At 39.6% G+C, this 16341-nt stretch overlaps 1 protein-coding gene across 7 annotated transcripts in view; it reads right to left on the reverse strand.

Annotated features, from left to right (window-relative positions):
• The window catches only part of esyt2b (extended synaptotagmin-like protein 2b), a 37949-nt gene that overhangs the window by 15105 nt on the left and 6503 nt on the right, over positions 1–16341 (reverse strand). For 6 of the 7 annotated variants that reach the window (XM_046033741.1, XM_046033001.1, XM_046037728.1 and 3 more), the window contains 7 exons: positions 14719–14791; positions 12152–12241; positions 9463–9518; positions 5149–5269; positions 3474–3650; positions 3280–3362; positions 2364–2412 (listed from right to left, as the gene is read on the reverse strand). In XM_046033741.1, the coding sequence (XP_045889697.1) occupies positions 2364–2412; positions 3280–3362; positions 3474–3650; positions 5149–5269; positions 9463–9518; positions 12152–12241; positions 14719–14791 (649 nt within the window). The remainder of the gene's footprint in view (positions 1–2363; positions 2413–3279; positions 3363–3473; positions 3651–5148; positions 5270–9462; positions 9519–12151; positions 12242–14718; positions 14792–16341) is intronic. The other variant, XM_046034555.1, reaches the window with a different exon arrangement.

The following is a 16341-nucleotide window of genomic DNA, read 5'->3' on the forward strand; positions in this document are numbered from 1 at the left end:
CGGGGACTGGCTAGCTACAGTAGCTAAAGACTGATCTACCAAGGTGCGGAGCCGGACTTCTAAATCACTGAGCCTCGCCTCCATGTCTATAAATAAACTACACTTATTACATGTACCATTACCGCTAAAGGAGGCAGAGGAGTAACTAAACATCTGACACACCGAGCAGGAGAAAGTAGGAGAGAGAGAGGGAGAAGGAGAAGCCATCGCTAGCTGCTAAGCTAAAGTCGATAACGGCTAAGCTAAATTACTGTAGCGTCAGTTACCAAAACTTTAGAACAACTATGAGACTGAACAGCAGTCACTAAAAGATGGAAAGAACTGTGAGTGCTTAGGCAAAATTACTGTAAAGAATAAGTGTTTAGCGAACAGTTGGCCGCTGTAATCAAACAAATGTAACTGTTATTTAGCGAGAGCAGCACAACACGGTACCAACACACAAGCACCGGAAACGGAAATGAGTCGACACGCTTACCGCAATACGTCAGCAGTCCAACTAACAACTACTGAAGCTTATGTAGCAATTTGGAGGGAACACCTGTGAAAAGAGCATTACAGTAGTCTATACGTGAAGTGACCAGTGCATGAATAAGAACTGCAGTATTATTATTTGAAAGAAAGGGGCGGAGACGGTTAATATTACGCAAGTGGAAGTATGCGATCCGCGTGATATCATTAATTTGAGCTTCAAAGGATAGTGTGCTATCCATGATGACACCCAAACTTTTAACCTGTGAAGAAGGATAGATCTCAGTACTGTCAATGTACAAAGAAAGACAATTAGATCTAGACAAAACAGATCGAGTGCTAATAAGCAAAGCCTCAGTTTTGTTGCCATTTACCTTCAAGAAGTTAGCGGAAAGCCAATCTTTAATTTCAGCTAAACAGCTGGACAAAGATGGTGGTGGGAAAGAACCAGTGGGTTTGGCAGACAAGTAGAGTTGGGTGTCATCTCCATAACAGTGGAAATGAATCCCATATTTCCTCAAAATATAACCAAGAGGGAGCATGTAAATAATGAAAAGAAGCCCAAGACAGAACCCTGGGGAACACCAGTTATGACTATAGATGTTCTTGATCGAAAACCTTTTAATTGAATACGCTGACTGCGTCCAGATAGATATGACCTAAACCAAGACAGAGCAGTGCCAGTAATACTAATAGAAGCTAATTTGTCAAGAAGTATCTTATGTGAGACAGTATCAAAAGCAGCGCTCAAGTCTAGAAGGACAAGTATGGATAAAAGCCCAGAGTCAGCTGCCAACAGTAGATCATTGGTTATTCTGACAAGAGCAGTCTCAGTGCTATGGTGGGGACGAAAGCCAGATTGAAATTGTTCATACAAATTATTATTAGAAAGATGTTCATGAATTTGAACTGCAATACACTTGCATAAATAATAAATTTGAAATTGGACGAAAATGATCAAAATTAAATGGATCACCCCCTGGTTTCTTAAGAATGGGAGTAATAATAGCAGATTTAAGATTTAACCAGAAACAAGTGAAGCATGAACAATTTTAGTAATCAATGGCGACAGGGCTGGTAAACAAGCTTTCACTAAAGGAGTAGGTAGAGGGTCTAACTGACAAGTCAAAGATTTAGATTTACCTATCAGACCCACTATCTCTGAAGTAGTTGGTAGTGTAAAGTTAGAGAAAACAGAGTGGGGAGGTGTGTAAGTGATAGATTGACAGGAGTCATTGTGAAGAGTACCAGTAAGTAGGCCTAATTGCTGATGTACATTTTCAACCTTACATGCAAAAAAAGATCACATAAGTCAGTGGAATACATATCAGATAGCAGAGAATCAGTTGGTTGCAGAATATTGTTTACCACCAAGAAAAGGGACCTGGAGTTCCCATTACTAACTCCCATCTGAGTAGTAATCAGATTTAGCCTTGGACAGTGCATTTTTATAATTTCGAATATGTTCAGCATACATTTCTTTATGAACAGTAAGGCCAGACCTGACATATAACCGCTCTAACCTACGGCCTTTAGTTTTAAGTTCACGTAGTTCAGGTGTAAACCAAGGAGCTGAGTGTACAAATGAAACAGTTCGAGTTTTCACAGGTGCAAATTCATCTAAAATCATGTTCAGTCCATCATTGTAGTAGGTAGCATGCTAATTAGTAAATTTTGTTATCTTTGAACAAAGTCAGCTGTTTTCAGTTTTAATGCTAAGCTAAGTTAACTGGCTGCTGGTGAGTAGCATTCAATAATGGATAAGGTTGCATACAGAGGGAGAGAAAGTAGAGGAGAGAGGAGCTCAGTGCATCATGGGAAATCCTGCCACATATAATGTATTAGAAAATTCTAATTACATGAGTACAATAATTTGGCCATAGAAAATGTTTTACCTCATCCACCTTCTGTTCTTTGTGCAGCTCAGTCAAATCGATCATCAGGCTGTGAATAATGACGAATAATTAGTCAAATCGGGATGGCAAACAGAAAGCAGAGAAGCAATTAATCTGAACAGCAGGGGCCCAGTTATCGATCGGCTGCTTTGTGGTGTCAGCGCTGGGTGTGCTGTTGCAGCCTTGGGACAAAATCAACAACTTTGCCCTTGAGCTTGGACTGTGGGATAACACCTCTTCTTCTTAACTGATGTCTGCTAGCCAGTGTTGGGGAGTTACTAGTTACATGTAATTTTGTAATTTTACGTAATTTATTTACACTGGTGTGTGTATGTGTGTGAGTGTGTGTGTGCATTGCTGCGTAATGTAAACTGACTTGAGAGATATGCCCTGAAAGTAACAATATCAAACTACAGAAATGAGTTTGCTCTGCAATGTTGTTTAACTTTGACTAGCACCTAGAAGCTCGCTTGCTCAGACCATAAAACTGCTGTTAGCGGCTCGCTGTGCAGTCAGGTGAGCTCCGCAGACACACTAACTATGCTGTTTGGCACCAAATTACTTCAGTGATCAAAAATGGCAAAATTTCCGCTGTTGAGCAACAACAAATTACCGCTGGGCAAATTACTTCACCGCGACAGCCCTAGTGCCACCCATCTGCCAGTTGAATTGCCTCTCGAGCTTTCTTTTGAAAATTGTTAACAGTTGAAAACTTTCATTAGAAATTTAGAAAAGCAACCAAAAAAGTAATGAAATTCTAACACAGGTACTTTTCATCACACATTCCCCTCAGCGTTCAACACTGTGTTTAGGACGTAATATGCAATGTCATACCAGATCCTTAGATTGCCTATATATAGCTGCCCGATCACAACAGATCTTGTTGTTAAACATCAGTCACATTGCTGAAACTCACCTTCCCAGGAAATCATCTTTGTCCGGATCTTCATCAAACAGCTCTATCTCAAGGTGTTGACCTGAGTGCTCGTACACCAAAGCCTGATGAAGACAAGGTCCAGTCCAGTCAATAAATAGATTACCTACATTAACGCAGGTTCACATTTTCATTGTTAACAAACTGCACTACACCCCAAACTTTTCCTCATAAACCTCATAAACTTCGTTCCATTTGGGATTGAGGCACTCCTTGATCGTCTTGCTCTGGAACAGCTGGTTGCCGATCAGCAGGATGCCATACGGGTCAGACTTGCCCTTGATCAGCCCTCCCAGAAAATTATCCTTCCCTTCCAGATCCTGAGCCTCCAAGAGGTGAATCCTCAGGACTCCCTGTGGAGACATGCAGAGCACAGCTTTAATGGGAGCAACCCTGAAAATAGCAGCCTCTGACACTTCGAGGCCACACTGGAGTCAGAGTTGATCAGATTTGACATTATCTACTGGGCATTGTGAGGAAATGCAAGAGAATGATATTTTTAACACTGTTACTATTTACATTTTATTTAATTTATACTAGATTGCAAATGTCAAGAGTCCATTCCACTTAGGCTGCAATTAACAATTATTTTCATTGTCAATTAATCTATTAATCTTTAATAGAGTCAAGCAATTGATCGTTTAGTCTATGAATTGTCAGAAATAGTAATAGTACAAAAGAAACGCCCATCACAAGGTGACATTTTTAAATAGTTTCTTTTGTAAGACCAACAGTCTAAAACTCAAAGTCATTCAATTTATTTTTAATAAACACATTGTTCTGCTGCAGACTGTATTTGTCCACTGCACATGATAACGAGTTATGCAGTTTAGTCTCCCTTACGACATTTTTTGTTCATTTCAAATCCAGCAGTCATTGAATTGGCTGTAAAAGTGTCCGAACACGAGAAACTCTGCAGTCTGTGTTTATGTCAGCTCTTGGGCTCATTGCAGTTACTGTCACTGTCTTATTAAGACTCATTCTCATTTGTATTCATGTTATTGTGCATGGGATCAGTGCATTTACTTATAATTTAATATATTATAATAATATAATGATACAAAATAATATTACATCTTTAATGATAATGCATACTTATATGGTTTTCATTTGTTTACATAAGGTATTGGCTGTTATTATTTTAATGTTTATGCAAACAAAATGTTAATTTTTTTTGTGGTTTTAAATATAAAACTTGTTGAAACGGTTTTAGTGTGTGTATCAGTACATTTTAATCTTTTTCAGCACATTTTAACAATACCGTGATAATTTTGTTCACTATATTCGTGATATATAATTTTCAAACTGTTCCATCTCTAACCCTTGTATTTGAAAATGTATAATTTACTTAAACGATTATTAAATAATCAAAATTGTTTTCGATTGTCTTTTCATCCAATTGTTCAATCCACTCATCAATTGATCAGCTGATGTGGTTCCACATTAAAGTCAAACTGGCACTTGGATTACTGTGCAATGCATACAATATAGCAAAAAGTACCCTAACCATCACAAAACAGTATCTCCTCATGAAGCTCGCCGCTTTCAGTGAAACACGGTGCACTGTTGATCTTGTTGCCATGGATACTGGCACTAGCGACAAAGACTTGACAAGCCTTCACTGTTTTTGTTTCATTCAGTTTTAATGCTGTGAGTTACCTACAAATCCCTGATAGACACTTTCTTTTATCATCATCACACAGGCCGCATTAAATTCAACTATCAAAGACTTTCAGCTACTAACCATAAATTCCCTCATGAAGCCGTCAGCTTATGTGCAAACCCAACCCAGTTAGAACAGGCAAATTAAACCACCTCATGTTTAATTGTATTTTCAAACTGCATTAGTACCTTTGGCATGGGGAAGCGTAGCTCGGCCAGTTCCACATCCCCGACCAGAGGGATCGTGACACGGTTGGGTAAAACCAGATAACTATAGATAATGTCTTGAATCAGACTGTCGGAGAAACCCCTGTGAGGACAGAAGGGAGGAGGGAGGAAAGGAACATAAACAGAATGGAGCAATGAATTATTTAAAAGACAGTAAGGGTACCCTTGGGTTATAAATATTCTCCTTTAATCTCAGCTTAGTACAGTATATTTCTACTTTACATGTGAGAAATTAGTAGGAACTTTGGAGTCAATTCAAGCATGTCGGTGCTGATAGCCAACAAATCTCTGAATCCACTAATGATTCAACACTTTGTGACAAAAACAGCGACAGTGAGGGGTAGAGAATGGCAATATTAAGTTCTCCTTTATCCGTTTAGCTGCCGTGGCACAGCTGGAAAATTGCAATCACAGTTAGAAAAAAATTTAACTCCAATGAAAAAAAATTATTCAACAACCGGTGCTATTGCTCAAGCAAGTCCCTCGAGGAAAAACTGTTGTGATTACAGCACATCTGTCCATACATCATGATGTGGATGTCCTCATTAAAGGCGTTCGTAAGCAGCCCGAGATACATACAGGAGCAGATCCTGAGTTTGTCTCTGGAGTCATCCCATGACTCTAAAAACACACCGGTTAAATCTACAAAATGGGCTGCAGGACACTTAAGTGCTTTCATGTCAGATACAACAACATGGTCATATGACAAGTAGCCTAATACCTATCCAATGTGTGTTCTAGTTGTCCACCAGTGTTGCAACTTACAGTCACTAGGTGAAAGCTCTTATGTAATTGCCATTATAAATTTAGGGGCTCCTATCGAAGATGTCTCGTTGAATTAGGCCCAGGATGTTACAGCGTCGCTGCACAAACCCAGAACCTCCTCTTACACTTATTGCACCTCCTGTACTGCCCTTCAAAGTCAAACCACAGTAACTACACATTTGGTCAAAGTTGAGTTATCTGGTATCTGTTGAACCATATAAAAATGATGCATCCACAGAAATGTTTAATCCAATTATTTTAGTTAGCTAGTTAAGGCTAGACAGGGTGCTGGAGTCCTGTTTTCTGTAACCAAAAAATCTATTTTGATACTCGATACACTAGGGGTTAAGTGTCTTGCTCAGGGACACACTGGTGTCTCACAGTAGATTTGAACCAAAGGCAAGTGTCTTAGCCACTGCTCCATCACCACCCCATATACATAAATAATGTAGCTATAGCCAAGTCTAATTATTGAGCATGCCATCGACTAACAGTTGCAGCCATCTCTGCAGTCTCTAACTCACACAAGTTTGATCTCATGTGGTGAAGCTACCTCTAAATCCCATTTTTAAATGTATTTACTTAATTAAAAAAGATTAATTTATTAAACTTGCTCATTAGTTGAAAAGAACACATAGATACCGCATTTTCCTGATAATTAGGCTCCTAACCGCTCTATAACACCCACTAACTTCCTCTCTGCTGTCAGCTCCAACAGCAAATAAGTCAGATCACACCTGACCCTAAAGTACACCAGCAAACACAGGTTAAAGGCCAACGGATCCATCCATCAGCAAACAGTGAGCTGAATTATGTAAAACTTTCTAAATGTCAAACCACTCACCAATTTACTGTCAGCAAATATCTGACATTTCAGGGCAAAGACTAGTTCGGAGTTTGCTGGAATTTCATAGGTTTAAGATTACAGTCAATGGAGTAAATGCCTGCAGGTAATTACAACTTAGCAACTTATTCTAGCCATGAAGGTGACTTAATTGTTATGAGTAAGTCATAAATATAGACAGGTGACAATCATTTATATAAACAAGTGTCATGACTTTCCCCAAAAAACCTTCCTTTGAGAAAGGAAACTTCCTTTGCTACTCTAAACACTAATGAAGCAGCTCAGGCTCCATCTGCTCTGACAAAAACTGCAATGAAATAAACTTAATTCAACCGCCTGTGTTTGTTTGTGGAGTCAGGAGAAACATTCATTTGATTCTGATGAAACAGCAGGCTACAGCTCTTCTCTGTGAGCCGATTAGAAACATTATGATTGTCTGGTTGGGGACTGATCAGAGCTGGGGCTTTTCTCCAGCTGAGCACTGAGGATGTAAAGGGATTTCTGCTGCATCGGTGCTTATTGCTGCATTTTTGTCGCTCCCCTGGCGTTAACACTGAAACGTATCTGCTTGTGTGCGTGCACGCACAGCAACAAAAGTGAGACCATTTATTCATTAACTTCAGGACAACAGTGCTGACTGCAGATATTCACACTCACACTTTATAATATACAGTATGTACAATAAGGAACTGTGTGTTTTACTCATTATAGATTTATCAGCCTTTGACATACAGTAATGTCTGTAAAGGTTCTCAGTCATCCAGGTCATAGTTATCCAAGGAAGGTTAAAGTCAAGGGTAACTGGCTGAAGATAGGTGTTTCGCCTCTCATCCAAGAAGGTTCTTCATTTCTGCTGTCTGTCCTGTATCCAAGAAGATACTAACCAGCGAAACATTTCAGAGTATTCTGAAGTCCAGTTACCCTTGATTTTAACCCACCTTGGACTTACAGCTATGTTTTTAGGGTGTAGGCTTAGCAACATGGGTCAGTCCAAACAGAAATATTCCAACAACTACTTGATGGACTGCCATGAAATTCTGTACAGCAGTTTTCCCGTATCTAGTGAAATATTTCAACATCTACTGGATGGATTGAAACAAAACCTTCTACAGACATTCATGGTTCCCAAAGGATGAATTCTAATAACTTTGGTGATCCCCTGACTTTTCCTCTAATGTCTACCATTAGGTTGTCATTTGTCGTTTTAAGTGAAATATCTCAACTACTGGATGGATTGTCATGAAGTGTTGGTACGGATATTCCTGTTCCCCTCAGGATGAATTGTAGTATCTTAGCTGATCCTCTGACTCTTCATCTAGCGCCATCGTCAAGTCAAAATTAACTTTGGTTTATGACTAAATGCCAGAAAAAAAACGACATTACCATCAACCTCAGCTGTACTTTTTGTTTAGTACAAATTATCAAAGGTTAGCATGCTAACATGCTCACCCAAAAAGGTGACATTGTAAACATTAAACCTGATCAACATCAGCATGAGAGTATTGTCACTGTGAGCAAGATAGCATTAGCATTTTAGCTCAAAGGACAGCTGTGTATGAGTACAGCCTATCAGAGCCAGTTGCATGGCTGTAAAGTCTTAGTCTTGTTTTGATGCAGCTTCTAAAACCAACTCAACAGCAAAGACAGATTACAACGTGTAAACAAGTAAGACATTTGTTGCATTATATTACTAATGACTGGTTTAAGACAGACACACTGTGAGAGCCTTCAAGTAGTCAGCTGATGCTGTCTGTCTGTTACTGCTGCATTCAAGGAACTCTGTCGCTGCAGCTACGATTTCACCATCTGGGCTTCTCCTGACGCCTCTTTTCTGCATGTGACGCCCTTCCTCCACAACAAGCACACAAACAGGCACACACACACACACACACACATTGCATTGCCCAAGCTAGGTGGATCAATTTCAACCCCACAGAGGACTTAACAGAAGAGCTGGTGAAGAGCGGCCACTGAGCAGTGCCTGTGCCAACATGTCTGTCCACATCAGCAGGGTATATGACAAGCAGCTGTAAACCCAGAAAATCACATGCAGCCTTAATGCATGTGTCACTTCATTTGGGGTGTAAATAATGTACAAACCACTCAAGACAGCTGCGAGTAATTGTGTTAGGCTGTTAGCAACTCTTAATCAACTCTCTGCTCATTCCACACAACTGCCCGAGGGGAAAAAGATGTGCACATGTAAACATACCTCATGTCACAGAAAGTACATCATACTTTATGATTTCAGTGTCTGCTTGCAAAAAGACGGGTTTGCCTACATCAGCTCAGTCTGGTCAAGCTCTTATTTACAAGAGTAACAAGGACAAGGGCATCCCAGGCATCCAGCAGGTAAAATTCTTAAATACTGGACAGACAGTGAAAATACACCAATAAAGTCTAGTGAAGTAGCCCTGTGTATTTTCAATATCAGGTGCATAATATTGAAACTTGATAATCTGTGTTGACATCAAATTCATTGATAAATGAACCTTATATGATGAATCCATCCTACCCTGACACACATGTCATTGAGATTTTTCAAGTAGGCATGTTTCCAGTTTCCTGAAAGAAAAACCCTGCCAAAATCCTACTTATTTCTCACTCTCAGATACCACAAAAAAGATTTCTTGACAAGCAAGAACAGCACGACTGAGGTTACTTACTTGAGCCCCGGAATGTCAAGTATATTGGTGAGGCCAGTCCAGTTTATGTCCAGAAGCTGAAAGAAGAAATAAAATGCAAATGAGAACATGCCAGGTGATCAGGCTGCTACAGTAGAAAGTGTGAATGACTTTAAATTGATCCAAACACTTAACTTTTTTGTTTCCAGCACCCTGCACTACATTTACCACTTGGCATATTGTTTTCTGGCCAACAAACCCTGCTGATTAATAACAGCAGAGAAAAAGAGTCCCACACAAGTTGCAGCAAAATAATATAAATCAAAAGTTCTGTGGAAAAGTTACTACTGTTGTGGTCCATTTTGAAAACAAAGCACTACCTCACCCACTATATTGCTGGCGTATTAATTATTTAAGAAAAATGTGTGGCATATTCTGGCTGGTTGTTGCACACAACTGCGCAACAGTTTGGCAAAGGAATGTAAATAAAATATAAAACAACTTTTGTTTTTTTTCTGGCCTCGTTAACGTTTTTTTTCCTTCAACTTTTTAGATTTTCCATCTGAGTTTGCTTAACCACTTATCTAAGTGTTTAAATGGATGCTGAGTGCACAATTAGCTACAGTTTATGAGCCACAACCAGAAGACAGAACGCACAGATCCTTTTATGAAAATTAATGCAAAAACACCTGCTAACTGAAATATTTATTAAAGCAGCAGCAGCCCTTCGGGGTCTCATTAGTTTTCAGGGTATAATGAGGTCAGGGACTATGTGCTTCTCTGTGGTCAAATGTACCAGTTTTTAAGAAGTATTTCTCAAAAACACAAAACCAACCAATTGTTATTCACTTTCTGGGTGACACTGGCATCAGGTTTGTCAAAAAGAGAAGAAAGAAAGAAAGTAAATCAAAGAGAGTGTGGATCAGCTGAGACTTTAAATGCAGGCAGATCCTACTACTCAGCGAGCTTTAATGTGCTTCAGCCTTCAAGCTGAAGGTGCTTTGTTGTTCTCCGCGTACTCTCCCATCCTACTACTCTGCCCAAGTTGCTTACTCTGCAGCAGATGCACTGAGCGCTGTAGGGGAAAGGGGAGCACTGCAGGGCTCTGAATGATGTGATGGGGATGTCTGAGAAATGCAGAGTATCCTCAAATTTGGGGAGCTGTAACCTGCAAATGTTTAGGATTGATCAGTTATTTTTTAAAAATTATCAGTTAATTTTTCGATTGATTCAGTGACTATTATTTCCACAGATCTCAAACTATTCCTTTAAGACATCAAGGTTGTCATTATTTTTAACATTCTGCATCCTAAAGATATTTCATTAATCATAAAATAGATTTTTATCGTTATGTTCAATCTTTTAATTAAAAAATAAATTTGTTTAATGTAACAAATCATATGTTCACAATATCAGTAGTATGGCGTAGATATCGTGCACTGCTTGACTCTGCTTCCTTGTTTAAAGAATGTTCAAATGAGCCTGAAATCTCTTCAGAGGTCTCACAGCACAATGTGTTGCTTCTTTTTATTTACACTGCGCCGAGTCACATTAGTAAGATCCCACAGCCCCGCCGTGGCCAAGACCTCTTATGGTCTGGAAATGTTTCCATTTCATCTGGCAGTCAGGATCAGGCCTTGTATGGCACGCTGAAAGAAAGAGTTATTTTGATTCCAGGAGACACAATGTGCAGGTGTTTTTTTTGCCCACAGGAAATTGCCTTAGCAATTTATTTTCTCTCTTGTCCAGGATAACAATATCATTTTCCTCATCTAAAGTAACGAAGCAAAGAATATTGAGATGTGTAAGTATGTGTGTGTGTGTGTGTGTGTATAGACATGTGGGACTGCGCCAAGGTTTCTTGAGTAAAGATGCTGCCTTCTCCCTCCTACAGTCATATCTCCACCTTGAGTTTTAGCTGAGTGCCTGGGGTAGAGAAATCTGCTAAAGTAGGGCTGGCTTGATCTGTGGCTATTTAAAGCTCTGCTATAGTTCCACTGGGTCCACCCATTTGGTAAAAATCGGTCAAACATTTTTAAGCTGTGCAGCAGTGGCTCTGCACAGGGGTTGAGCAGCAAGATTGATGTAATGTGCTCTGGAAAAGATATAGATAATGTAAGCAACTGCCAAGGTGAAATGCAAATCATGTAGTGATGGAGAGTGTTTAAGCTGCAGAACATGGACAATGTTGTTAGCGATGCCAGAGATGGGAAACAAACTGATATTAAACTTGTGTTGTTAAATGAAAGTAACACATTGCGCTGTGATTCAGACTTGACTTTATAAAGTTAAGATTTAAAGTCCAATTTAAGTCCATTATTTCTGCCTGAAAAGGGCAGAAAGATTGATATTTGTTTTATGCAATATTATAACATTTTGTGAGAATCTAAAATATAAAGAGAAACAAACTGGGGTATAAAAGATATTCAGGTTATGTTGTGAAAGCCACAGAAATAGGGCCAACCTTGACAAAAATAGGGAATAAAGTGAGACAGCCAATGCCATGTAGAATAAGTGTATAACACTGAATGGGTAGTGTGTTGCACTGTTGCACCATCTCTTCTAGGAGACATCTGTTGTGGTATTTCAACATACAAATCCCAGTTTAATAGCCTCTACCCTAATCATATCGCATTTATTGAGACGGCAGTGTCATTAAATCTCCCACTGCTGCTCTTCTAAACAGCTTTAGTAAATTAACCAGGGTCGTATTATCAGCGTCTGCACTTACTGGCTTCTTGAGGAAGAACACAGACAGAGCTCCAACAAGAGGCATATCACCCAGCAACGGCTCCATCACCACTCTCAACATGCCGTGGAGCTATAGAAACACAAGAGGAACACATTGACACACATACACAAAAGGAGAACTCACCCCCCACGTGCTGGCCCTCGACATTCCTCAGCAGCGGAGCGGTTAGCGGTAGCACATGATAGGTTGGAAACTCGATCACAGCCCGACTTGACACCTGCCACGTGTCATCCTCCACCTTCTCCATAACATATTATGACAATTACGAGGATTGTGGTATTGGAAGCACTCTACGTGTGTCATGTGGACACCACACAGCTGCTCTAATCCTCACCAGGGAACAAAGTATGTTTGAATTCTAGCACCAATTTATTTGTTTTCGAGGGTATATACTGTATTTATATTTTGAGGATGAATAGTAAGAAAAGCTTGTCCGAGTAGAATAGCCTCTGGAACAGGAACATATTACTAAAGTACTAGTGAAATCAATAAGGCTCTTGAAACCAATAAATACCAATAAACCAATAAAGCTCTTGTAGCGTTCAAAGTTTATTGCATTGCATTTATTTGAAGACCTATTCTTGTGAACTAGGGATGTCCAGTTTGAAAGAAAGCTTGCAAACTGATCTCTCACTTAGGAAAATGACGCACTGCAAGAATTTGTTTCATTTAAAAATCTATCAATCATCTTTCTATGAGGCAAAGTCATATTTTACATACCAATGCAAATTACCCGATCATGCACCCATTCCGTTTCTAGCTTTCTGTCTCAAGGCCTAACAATGTTTTAAAGGCAGGCTGTCGTACACCAGCGACTCACTGGAAAGAACATTCCCAGATAAATAGATTTGATTGCATTTTGAGATTTATCAAGATCTTTTAAACTGCAGTACCCGTGGTGAGGGTCGTGACAGCACGACAGGCTGATATTAAATAAATGATAAAAGACCAATATCACCCAACGTTTAACCCCACTCTTCACAAAGCCATCAGTAATCGCAACGTTAACATGGAGTCACACGCACCGGCTCTGTGCAATGTAAACCAGCTCAAGGAGTGATGCGGACTAATGTATTAGTGGTTGATAATGGGCTGGGGAGGTATGTAGGCCTGCCCGAGTTACATAATGGGGACAGCGAGCAGCAAATGTCTCCCAGGGACAGACCTACCAGCACTCGGTCTCCAAGGAGGCACACTGATTGTTTTTGTCTGCTATGTTCTTCTGCAGCAGAACGTACAAAAGGGCCAAGGACATACAAGAACAACAAAACACACTTCTGTAGTCAGGAGCTACAGAGAGCAGGAGGATGATGCAAATCAAACCATTTATTTGTTGAAAATGATAAGTACATATTTAATAGAGAAGCTTAGCCTGGTAACATCATCATAATTTTTCACAGTAATTCAAAGTCAAACCTTTCTATACTGATATTTTTATTGTCTCCTTTTGGTTCTCTTTTCATTTTGTTAGCTCTGTGTTGCCACACTGTGTTTGTGTTCCACTCTGAGTCACTGTCACATCCATGACTCTAGTTTTCCCTTGCCTGGTGTCCCTTGTGTGTTTTGTCTGTGTGTATGTGTGCTGTGGGCGTGCCTATAATACACACCTGTCTCTCATCAAGCTCATCGCGTTGCAGCATATTAACCCAATGATAAAACGATCTTGCGATGAGAGATCTAAGAAACCGCCTTAGGTCACTCATCGCCACATCGTTTTATCAGCTACTGTGGTTGTATGTGCTTCAGGCCTCTCTTCAGACTTCTGAGATTCCGTATTTCCCTGGGATTCCCTGTGTCATCTCTTCAGCCAGCCAGGCCATTCACTCGTCTCCCCATCGGTCACCACCCTCCGTATTTGCCAGCTGCCTCTCTGCTCACTTCATTTCCATTTCCTGTTCCCCTTACAATAAATACCCCTTTTTATATTCATCCAGAGTCTGTGTCTGCTTTTTAGTTCAAATCTGCGAAATCATAATCATACTCCAGAGATTTGTCTCTAATATTGTTTTACGTCAGAAATTCAGGATAGTTTTACCTCTTGAGGCCTCGAAGAGGTTAAAAATAAAACAAGATTATAATGAAACCCATCAGAGGAGGAATTTACAAATGCGCTACATGGATAATTTGTTTTTCTTTCTATTTACTTCATTATTACATGACTAAGTACAGTGTCATCAGTATGAGTACATACGAGTCATTTGGTATTTCCAGCGTGAGATTATATTATGCCGAAAGCTTCATACAGTATAAGCACACATTTAATAGACTTCACTGAACAGAAATAATAAGAAATGTTGCAGGGAAAGTAGAAAAGTTCCAAATACCTTCTGCATCCTGTTATTATATGCTATACAAAAATACAAGTTGCTGTTCATCTAATACAAAAACAGCCTCTCAGGACAGAACTTTACCTGAAGTCACTGCCTCTTTTACATCCAATGTTTCATTTTCTTTTCTAACAACTATTGTGGAGGCCAAAACTCATGCCAAAGGAAAGTCCCTCTACGAGGATGTAAAACAAATCATACAAAAAGGTAGTTGCTTACCTGGATGTTTTTAATGCCGGCTTTGCAGTAATAGCGTTTGATGTCTATGTCAATCTCAGTGTTGCCAACAAAGCTGAGTGACAAAAGCACAAAATATGTCTGAGAAACAATCCTTGTGTTATTCATTATCTTCATGGGGTTTTTTTTAAACTCCTGTTGTATAAACATAAACACAAACATGCAATATAAGGTTTACCCTGGATGTGACTCGATTGTAGTCATTAAGCTCATTGAGTCATTTATAACATTTAAATTCTGTTGTTTTCCAGAAGTTATAATCCTTCAGATTTTATTAAATCAAACCCCAGTTTTTCATACTATTTATGGTTGGCTTTATTTCAGTAACACTCATTCAATGTCTTCACATTCAGTAATTACCTCACTATATATCAGTTTTTATTGTTATTGGAAGAGTCTGCCATTCCCGCGCTGGATTCAAATTTCATTCATTGCCACATGTAATCCAGCAATTAACTTTATCTCACGGATATCAGTCTCACTATTTGCTGTTCACTCTCCTAACACCATATCAGACCTGCAATCAATTTATCTGTCACAGAAGTTAGCTATCATCTGCAAAATAAACATTTTTTGAATGCCTTTCCTTTTTGCAGGGAAGAAAAGAACAGGATAGATGAGCCACAGTGAGCAGTTACATGAACAGCTGCAGGTAACAGGCTGCACACCTGCAACCTCTCGGCTAGGTAACCCAACCTGCTCTGTTGTTGTGTTAAAAACGTCTTGCTCTGTGTGCAGCATGAAATCCGATTATTCAATTATCATTGACTGAGTTTGTTTGGCTGCACTGCAAACAGACACCTGTTCTGTTGCATTTCTGACAAAGTAGCTGCTCAACGAGTGTTTGCTGTAGCTTTATATCGCATTTTCCGGTTATCACCAGTAAAAGTGGGTGTTGCCAAATCAACCAGGACTGAAATCTAAAGGACTTCAACTTTTCACCTCATCATTTCTCATCGCAACTCCACTGATTTTAGACATCAGAGTCTGTGTACAGGTCTTGGGGAGTACAATTGCATACAGTCCCCTCCAAAGTATTGAAACGGTAAGGCAAATTCCTTTGTTTTTGTTGTTTAAGATCAAAAGATGAGTAGGAGACAAGAGTTTAGAATTTCAGCACTCATTTCGTGGTATTCACATCTAGATGTGTTAAACAACTCAGGACATACCACCCTTTGTTTGAACCCACCCATTTTGCAAGAGAGCAGAACTTTTGGAACATGTGACTGACAGATGTTTCTTGTTGCCCAGGTGTTGTTATTTTAGCTACATTAAATAGCTCTGCATGACTAGTCAAAGTTTTCATCCTTGGTTTAAACCTATAAAGAATGCATTTCCTGTTAAAGAGGATAAACCAACATGAAGACCAGAGAGCTGTGTATGGGAGAAAAGCAAGCCAAGCTGAGAAAAGAAGGAAAATCGACCAGAGCCATTGGACAAACATTGGGCAAAGCAAGCACAACAATTTAGAATGTCCTGGAAAAAGAAAAACTACTGGTGTACCGAGCAACAGACCTCCAACAGGTTAGCCAAGGAAAACAACAGTAGGTGATGATAGAAATATCGTGAGAGCTGTGAAGAAAAACCCCAAAACATCAGTATGTG

The sequence above is a fragment of the Micropterus dolomieu genome, linkage group LG01 (assembly GCF_021292245.1).
Source record: "Micropterus dolomieu isolate WLL.071019.BEF.003 ecotype Adirondacks linkage group LG01, ASM2129224v1, whole genome shotgun sequence".
NCBI lineage: Eukaryota > Metazoa > Chordata > Actinopteri > Centrarchiformes > Centrarchidae > Micropterus > Micropterus dolomieu.